The sequence below is a fragment of the Leptosomus discolor genome, chromosome 4 (genome assembly GCF_034619465.1).
Source record: "Leptosomus discolor isolate bLepDis1 chromosome 4, bLepDis1.hap2, whole genome shotgun sequence".
In the NCBI taxonomy this organism is placed as follows: domain Eukaryota; kingdom Metazoa; phylum Chordata; class Aves; order Leptosomiformes; family Leptosomidae; genus Leptosomus; species Leptosomus discolor.
Window position 1 is genome coordinate 40,282,749 of NC_141394.1, and position 10,155 is coordinate 40,292,903.

The window sequence follows — 10,155 nt, forward strand, 5'->3', positions numbered from 1 at the left end:
CAATTTAAAAATTCTCTGCCCACAAAACTCTTTGTTTACTCCACAGTAAATGTAGTTCGGATGCACATTCAGTTCTAAGCCATGGTTACAAGTCTATAATTGTGGGAGGACATTTATGAAATAAGGGACATGTGAACAATCCAGCCTTTCCAGAGAATCTGAGATGGGACGTACAGGAACTGCTGAAAGCATAAACAACTTCCGGTGCAGGGGGCATGAACATCTTACAGGTGCAGGAGAAGAAACAGCCACCATTAATGACGCAGTTTTAATTCTTGAAGAAGACAGGTGTGAACATCTGTGAACGTGACTTGAAGAAGATGGGTGTGAACATCTGTGAACGTGACTTGAACATGACTCGCAATGTAGCCAGTCGGGTTGGACTATGGGCTGTTATTTGCGATGAAGCCAATCAGTATTTATTGGGTGTGGTCGAGGGTTATAAATTGCACTGGAAACACGGAAATAAAGGTTCACTTGTTAGATCACATTGATCGTGTCAGTGTCCTCACGCAGCTCCCGCAAGTGGCGCCCGAACAGGGACCCTCAGATTCCTCAGAACAAAGTTGCAAGACTTGGAGAGGAAGAGGGTGGAAGGCTGACCGAAAGAGATCCGCTGCCCCGGCGGAGTAATAAAGAAAAAAAAAAAGATAAAAAGAGTATCAGCGATCCACCCAGTCGTTAAGCGGTGACTCACATAATTACCAGGAAGGAGGAGAGAAAAGGAAGGTGCGCATCTCATCGTGAAACGATTACGGAATCTCACCCTGATCAGATGAGTGGCTGGGGAGACAGATGGGGTTGGACAAGCAACAGGAGGCTGTCCTAAATCTGCTCCAACACATACTCTCAGTGAGAGGACTTAAGTATGAATCCTCGGCTCTTAAAGGGCTGTTATTATGGGCATGGAATAGAAGTTTAATCTCTTCCGTGGGAGTTGCTTTTGAACACGCTACATGGGAGGCGATAGGGAAAGAGTTATGGGAAGATATAAGCTCGGGGGGAGCAAGAGCAAAAGAAGCAGGCAAGTACGCCACGTTATGGAAATTGCTTATGGAGACGTTGCATAGTATGAATGCTGAAAGAGCTGCTGCAGCTTCTGCCTTTGCTGCCTTTACCCCCTCCTCTGGCGATTCCTTGCCAACAACTACTACTTCTATTTTTTCTACGTGGATTTCTGTTCCTATTCCACCTCCCTTGACCCCTGCTAATCAGACACAGACCGCGAGTTCGGGGGCTAGTGGGGCCTCCGCGGGGACCGCGCCCTCGGAGGAGGTGGTGCACCATAATGGCGCCGACCCGATCGCAGTAAGAAGGGACCCAGAAGAGAACGCAGAAAAACTACAAGAGGGCGTGGGCAAAGAAAAGGGGGAAGTACGAGAACCAGCAGACCCACCCAAATCCCACCCCTATCCTGACGACACAGTGACCCACCCAACATCCCGCCCTTATCGCGACGTCACAACGACCCGCCTAGAATTCCGCCCTTATCCCAACGTCACAACAACCCGCCCAGAATCCCGCCCTTATCACAGCGTCACAACGGCCCGCCTACAGGAAGACTCTCTTTCTCCGGGGATCATGTCGAAACGAAAGCAGAAAAAGGAGCTGCTTGATGAAGTCCTACAGCAACTCATAAACAAACTATCAGCACTCAATACGGCACTGGACAGCAACAAGAAGAATCCAGAAAACACTGCGACTCATAATTCTTTTGCTGTACCATCATCACTACCAGTGCCTTTGTTGCAAATGCCTGTGCCAACTACTTCATTGTCAAATACATTATTAAATGAACAAGAAACAGGACGAAGATGGAAAGGGGTTATTCGTGATGCCCTAATTGAAGGAAATTTTCTTCCTTCTGCCTTTCCTATCATTACAGATCAGACAGGAGGTAGAAAATGGGAAGCGTTTGATTGGAAAATCCTTGAAAAAGCACATTCAGCAGTATCAATCCTTGAAAAAGCACATTCAGCAGGGCTTCAATCTAGTTATACTCAAGAATTATTACAATTTATTTTTACAGCAGATGTTCTGTTACCATATGATTCACAACAGGTTGCTAACATTCTTTTGTCCCCTCCTCAACAGCTTATGTTTACCAAGGCACGGCAGCAACTCTGCGACTGCGAAGCTGCACGACCTCGGCAGCAGGGAGATCCATTTTATGGTATACAAGCCCAAATGTTAATGGGCCAAGGTCCTTTTGCAAATACAGGCTTACAATACGGTTTTATAGGAGAGGTATTACAATTGTCACAGCAGTTAGCTTATCAAGCAATAATTTCAGTCAGGGAACCAGGAAAGGTATATTCCTTTGCCAATATTAAGCAGGGTCCACAAGAAAGTTTTCCTTCTTTTATTGATCGTTTAGATCAGGTTATTAAAAGTCATCCAGATTTGGATGAGGGAATGAAGGAAAAGGTTTTTAAAATGTTTGCCTTTGAGAATGCTAATGATACAACAAAAAGAGCTTTAAGTACCCTACTCAGAGATGCACAAGTAGCTGATATGCTTGAAGTTATAGAACGCACCAATGGTACCGCGTCCTTACTTGCTGCTGCTGTATACAGTGCTGTTTGACCCCTCATAGATAGAAAGGAGGGAAGCAAGCAAAAGAGATGCTTCAATTGCAGGACAATGGCTCACCTTATGAGCCAATGTAAACTCATTTCAGTCCCTCTGTAAATCAAACTTTCGCAGTTACACGGTGTACCAAATTCTAATCGCACTGTAGGTTTGTGCTTGCCAGGCAGGTTTAAAAAGTGCTTAATTTTTCAGTCATTGCAATAGGGTCAAAGCAGGTCCTTGTTCTAAAACTATTTTTTTTTTAAACTGTCTTATGATCTGTATGTGTCTGGTCAAAGATAAAGCTTCAAAATGCTATTTTTATTCATGATGTTAACTGGCTGTAAAATATGACACATTTTATCTAAAGCAGGCAAAGAAATTCAGGATTCATTTACAGGTTCCCTATAAAGTTGTGTAATTTGAAAAGCAGTGTTCATTATGAAAGAGCTCAAGTTGCTTGTAAAGTTAATCTAATTAAAAAAGATGATGGAAAAAGGGGGATCTGCATAAAACATTTAAAAACCTTTGACAGATTTCTTGAAGTGCAATGGAGAATGGAAAATACCTGCTTGATAACACGTAGTTGTTATTGAGTTTTCTCAGATTCAGTTGACAACCCAGATGCGACAATCTCTGTCCGGCTGCAGGAGCCAATGAGGACCGAGACTCCCTAGGCGCGCCCAGGGACCCTTTCTCGGAGGGGCTCCCTGACTCATCTGGCTCGCTACAGGGGCAGACACGGTCCATCTACGGAAAAAGGTATTCTTTCTGGTCTGTTTCTGTAATTTGCTAAATGTTCACACTGTGCACCGATCGGCATTGATGTCAACGTGTATTTTCACCACTCGCACTGATATTTAACTACGTGAATGGGGTTAGTCTGCTTAATGCTATAGTTGCTATTGTACTAATCATATTTGCAAGTGTCTTCTTATGTCTTTTGTGTAAATGGTGTAAAGGAGCTCCTTGTGTGATAGTGTAAAAACTGGTTATCAATATTTGAATGTGTGAGTGAGTGAGACACAGTGTTATTGTTATCATTATATAGAAGATATTTTGTTAACCGCACTTTGCCGCTTTTCACAAAAATGCTCATATTTGAACTCATCGCCCAATTAGGAGAAAAAGGATTGAAAATTGCTCCAGAAAAAATTCAAGAAAAAGCTCCATGGTACTATTTAGGATGGATTATAACTGAATCCCAAATAAGGCCACAGAAAATTGAATTGAAAACAGACATTAAAACATTGTCAGATGTACAAAGATTGGTTGGTGACATCCAGTGGGTACGAAATATTTGTGGAATTACTAATGATGATTTAAGCCCTCTGATTCAACTGTTGGGAACGAGCAATCATGCAAATGAGTTTAGAGAAATTGGCCCATCTCAAAAAACTGCATTACAAACAATTTCAGCAAAATTAACATCTCATTATGGATCAAGATTTGTAAAGAATGAACCAATTATGTTAATGGTTGTTAATTCTAGTCAAAACAGAAAATATCCATTTGCTCTTATTATGCAATGGGACAAATCAAAAACTGACCCTTTATCAATTTTGGAATGGCTTTTCTTACCTAGGCAATTACATAAAACTGTTGTAACAAGAATTGAATTACTTGCTCTTCTGATTATGAAAGGACGATCACGACTACTAGAGATTTCAGGGAAAGATCCAGAAATAATAGTGTTACCAGTTGCATCTGTCTGGCTTGATTGGAATTTACGACATTCTATGGAATTACAAACATCATTATGTGACTTTTCAGGCCAATTAACTAATCAATTTCCTGCTCACAAAATGTTAACATTTTTAACTAATCAAGATTTTGTTTCAACTCCAAAATTATCTGAGGTTCCAGTGGAAGGACTTACAATATTCACCGATGCAGGACGAAAATCAAAAAAGGCTGTCAGTACATGGCAATCACCTACAGGTACCTGGGAGGAACACATCATCCAAGGAGACCCAAACGATTCACTACAGACTCTTGAACTACAAGCGGTGGTATGGACATTTTCAAACTGGACGCAACAACCTATTAATATTGTTTCTGATTCATTGTATGTAGTAGGTATAGTGCATCGTTTAGAGAGAGCTATGTTAAAAACAGTATCTAATCCAAGTTTAGGCAAATTGTTAAGTCAGTTACTGCATTTATTGAACATGCGTTCTGATCCTTACTTTATCATGCATATTGGTAGTCATCTAGTTAATGAAGGTTTGGCAGTAGGAAATAACCGTGCTGATCAGTTAGTAGCGCCTGTATGGGCAGGACCACCTGTAGATGCATTTCAACAAGCTCGCATGTCTCATGATTTTTTCCATCAGTCAGCTAAAGTGCTTCACAAACAATTCTATATTCCCTTAGCAGATGCACAAGGTATAGTTAAATCCTGTGCTTCATGTCAGAAATTAGGCTTTGGTCTGGGTCAAGGTGTCAACCCACGAGGATTGCATGCGCTTCAGCTATGGCAAATGGATGTAACTCATATTGCAGAATTTGGACGTTCGAAATATGTGCATGCTTGTATAGATACTTACTCTATGGCAATTTGGGCTACCGCACAGACTGGAGAAACCACACGACATGTTGAGCGACATCTTTATGCATGCTTCGCTGTTTTAGGTATTCCACTTGAAATTAAGACAGATAATGCACCTGCTTATGCTTCACTTCGCTTGGCACGCTTTTGCAATCTTTGGGGTATTAACCATCGTACAGGTATACCTCACTCTCCTACCGGTCAGGCAATTGTTGAACGCTCTCACCAGATACTAAAAGCGATGTTGTTAAAGCAAAAAGGAGGAACCCAGGGTTGGTCACCTAATGACCGATTAACGAAAGCATTGTATGTTTTGAATTTTTTACGTTTAGCAGGGAACAGCGAGGAGCCACCTATGTTAATGCACAGCAGAGGAACGGGTTCGTTCTGGAAGGAAGAAACACGAGGCCTAGTGCTCTATAAGGATTTAAAAACAGGAAAATGGGAAGGACCAGCAGAATTAAAAGTAATGGGTAGGGGATATATGTGCTTACTTACAGGTAATGGACCACTGTGGGTTCCAGCAAAGTGAGTAAGGCCATATATACCGGACAAACAAGGATGTGGAGACAAACAGTGATAGCCTGCAGTCTACTGATGATGACAACTGCTCTGCATAGAATTGACATCCGACAGAATATGTGGGTAACATGGGCCAATGAAACAGGGAACAATGCCTTTTGTCTATCTATGGCCACTCCTTCTGATCCTTTTCGAACATGCTTGGTTGGAGTTCCATAATTCAGTCCGCGAGATTGGACCGGGTTTGTCTCAAATAGTTCCATCTTAATCGAAAGTGTTGTCAATCGCACATGCTTTGCAATATTCAAACAAACCCAGGTTCTGCCTAGTTGTAAAAAAGGAGGTAAAAATATGACGGGGTTGGCAACGGCATTGATCATTCAACACCTCAACAAAACATTACTGCGGGATCCGCAGGAATTAGATTTGGTAGGTTCTAGCTATGGCAATACTTCTTGCTTTGGCTTTGCAGATAGAATGGTTATAGGAGGTGATGTGCACAAAAAATTTGATTGGACTGGATGGACGAACGTAACCAGTCCTTCCCCATGGTATGATTACAGGAGCAAAAATGGTTACTGTGATGGAGCAGTTGGATGGGAAACACTAGGCAACAAAGTGAGTATTTGGAACAATGGTAGTGCTAAGGCGTTACCGGAGGGTATCTTTTTAATTTGTGGAGATAGAGCGTGGCAAGTGATTCCGAAAAAAGTAATTGGGGGACCATGTTATCTTGGTAAACTGACACTTTTTGCACCTTCTATACTACAGCTTAGAAGTCGTAATTGCTTAAAGAGAGACTTATCACAGCTGACGCCTGATTGTAACAATAACGTGCAGCTTTTGGGAAGAGCTTCTAGAATTGCTTTATCATTATTTTTGCCAGGAGCTGTTGGGGGCAATGCCTTGCATGAACTGTCGCATTTAGCATGCTGGACTGCTAAGAAAATTAATCTGACCTCAAGCATACTAACAGAATTGCTGGAAGATGTAGATAGTGTTAGACATGCAGTATTACACAATAGAGCTGCTATAGATTTTTTGTTATTGGCATTAGGTCACGGATGCGAAGAATTTGAGGGATTGTGTTGCATGAATCTTTCTGATCAGTCTCAATCAATTCACAAGCACATATAAAATCTGCAAAAGAATATCAAAAAGATTGGCATTGATCATTCTCCGTTGGACACGTGGTTGAGTTCTTGGGGTATAAGTGAATGGTTACTGCACTGGGTAAAGTATGGTATCCTTATTGTTATCATGATATTAATTGTACTGCTGATGCTACCTTGTATCCTATGGTACATAAGCTCAATGATCGAGCGGGCTGTAAAACAAGTCTGAATTGTTCAAAAAAAAAAGAAGGGGGATGTGTGGGTGGACATTTATGAAATAAGGGACATGTGAACAATCCAGCCTTTCCAGAGAATCTGAGATGGGACGTACAGGAACTGCTGAAAGCATAAACAACTTCCGGTGCAGGGGGCATGAACATCTTACAGGTGCAGGAGAAGAAACAGCCACCATTAATGACGCAGTTTTAATTCTTGAAGAAGATAGGTGTGAACATCTGTGAACGTGACTTGAAGAAGATAGGTGTGAACATCTGTGAACGTGACTTGAACATGACTCGCAATGTAGCCAGTCGGGTTGGACTATGGGCTGTTATTTGCGATGAAGCCAATCAGTATTTATTGGGTGTGGTCGAGGGTTATAAATTGCACTGGAAACACGGAAATAAAGGTTCACTTGTTAGATCACATTGATCGTGTCAGTGTCCTCACGCAGCTCCCGCATATAATAGAGCTGAAAAATTATCAGGTTAAAGGAGCTTACTGGCCGAGAATAAACAGGAGAACTGACATTGAAAAGAGAAAATTAGAGCTGGCCAGATGGTCAAAGTTGGTAAATGCTAGGCATTATAAAAATATTAATTGTCAACTAAATTATTTTCTCTTGGTAAGCTTAATCTTATATTCTGTGATTCTAGATGTCTCCCAATAAGGCATGGCAAATGTAAAAAAAAAAATCCTTCATCCATTAAAGCTCATATAACCATTGTCCTGCATACCAATGAGAAAGTAGAAGAGAAGCCAACAGCACTCTTGCTGTCTGTAACTAACATAACATGACTGGCTGGCCAAATATGTAGTATTTCTGTTTTCTATGAATAACAAAAAAATCCACTTCTAGTATTAATATTACTCATGCTTAAAACTCATGACTATTTGTCTAATTTTTCAAATAGATAGTTCCATCTGCATTTCTCACTCTGGGATACAATTCCATAAATAAGAATGCAGCAAGAATTTTCTTTATATCTCTAGAAAAAAAATGCAACTTTTCGTTTGCAAGGTTTTCTTCATTCAATTAAAAAATAACCATGTGTAGCATACTTTAGCAGTAACCTTTAAAGTTTTCCACAGGGAAACAAATATCCTTTTAACATACTCTGCACATCTTAGCTTTAAAAGCATGAATAAGCACACTAATAAAGCTCAAGTGTAGCTAAATGCCTACTTGAGGTAAAGATAAAAGAAGAGAACAACAGAGAGAAATACCTTTCTAAAGATGTTCCTATGATTCTTCATATCCTAGGCATGAAAGCAGTTTTCAAAACCATCTGAAAGGAACAAAAAAAAGTAAGAAAACAGGTTGCTTAAGAAGAAAATATAGCTGGGCAAAATTATGGTGGCTCACATATTATAATATAAAGGAACAGCAAAATGGTATTACATTTCACCTTCCTGGGATAGAAGATATTTGTTTCTTTCCTGACAGAAGAGTGCCCAACAAATCAAACTCATACTCAATGTAAAACAGAACTGGTCCCTTCTAATCAATCTCACAGGAGAGCTGGACTGAAGATCACTTATGGATGCAGTGGTCAAGCTAGATTATGAGAGAAAAGCTTGTTCTCTGCTGATATGCTGTGCTGCTTTAGTCTGCATAATTGCCTTCCTGGATGACAGTAAGTACTCTAGCATTATTATGCATGCATTTCAAAGACGTATATTTCCTTGGAAAGAATTGTTCTAGGCTGCTTAATGTAATGATTTGCTGTTATAATATAAGATAAGCCATTAATGTGAATATTTGCAATTATATTCCCACTGTCCTTTAATTAGCACTAATGGTGAATTGCCATTTGATAATATTTCACATATTCTGTCAAAAAGATGACAACTATGTCTGGATTTTGTTAGGAGGTGAAAGGTATTTCTGAAACAGGCACTGTAGTTATCTTTCCATATGCAGAACTGGCATGAAGAGGCAGAGGACTGTATCGTCCTAAAGCATACTTTGAGTGGCCTGCTTTCTGAAGCAAGGTATCCACAGCCAAGCAGAAGAGAATAACTGTACCACCACATCAACTGAGCAGGCAATGTAGCTATGACATGGAAATGAGAAAATAGAATGAGCCCTATAATGATGTATTTCAGGATAGGGACTCCTAAACTAATTTTCATTACAACACTATGTTTCTTAGTCACTCTACACCTTAACTGCGAGGCAGGAAAAGAAGTAATCCAAAGAAAACATGGACAACGACTGGTGATTCTCTTTCTCTTGCTCTCTTTCTTCTCTTTGAGCTTTATTTGTGTTTTCTGAGGTAAAGAGAGGAGAAGACAGAATGGAAGATCTTTTGTTTTATTTCCTGTCCATGATGGAGAATGAGACACCTTCTAGATCCATTTTTCCCAGAAAGTAATTCTAGCATGGGGAAGTTCTTAACTGCAGAAATATTAGCCAAAAGGTAAGGAGATTGGGGCATACCTTGTCCCACTTATTCAAGGTTGACAGAAAGTCTTTTGGAAATATCACCTGCTATCAGCTTTAGAGCATGTTATCATCAGCTTCAGAGCAAGCATGAAGTATACATATTTTCTCCCTCAGCATTGCACTACTGAGTTCACTTCAGTGTAACAGAAAATCCAGTTTTCATGACATTTGAAAAAATATTCCAAAATGCCAAAAGTGTTAAAAATATTTTTTAAAAAAGGTGCAGGAAAAAAAACATTCTGGCATTTTAGTCACTTTTGATCACTACCCACAGGCAGATGCTAACGAAGAAAACTATCAGAGCTACTGGTTTCTGCTAACATAGCCTAAAGGACAGTCCTCTTTACAATACGCAGCAGACACATCCATTTGCAAATGCTGAAACTGGACAACTCAACTTTGTTGCTCAGATGGAACCAAGCTGTATTTTTATGTAGGTAGGAGAGGACGAGTCCTACCTTTTTCACACAGCAATGGCAGAAGGAAGAAAACTACAATATGTTACTCTGTTCTTGCTTAGATTAACTAAAGCAACAGAGGCTCTGTGCTGCACATTCTTTCTTGTCCCACCCACTGTAGTCTATTGACAATTATAGTCTCTGCCAGAGTCTTTGTATAGACATCATGGGTCAGTAATAGTCTTTGTCTTGACATTAAAAGGAAATATAAACTGTCTGAGGAAGAGACTGCTAGTATTTAATTGGATGATAATTGGGAATTCTGTTTGT

General features: G+C 40.3%; 1 protein-coding gene across 1 annotated transcript; it reads left to right on the forward strand.

Annotated features, from left to right (window-relative positions):
- Window positions 1–5,995: 5,995 nt before the first annotated feature.
- On the forward strand, window positions 5,996–7,191 carry LOC147415663 (syncytin-2-like). Its single transcript, XM_086464805.1, is given in 1 exon segment — window positions 5,996–7,191. A coding segment is annotated over 1 exon segment (993 nt). The 3' UTR covers window positions 6,989–7,191.
- The last annotated feature ends 2,964 nt before the right edge of the window (window positions 7,192–10,155 follow it).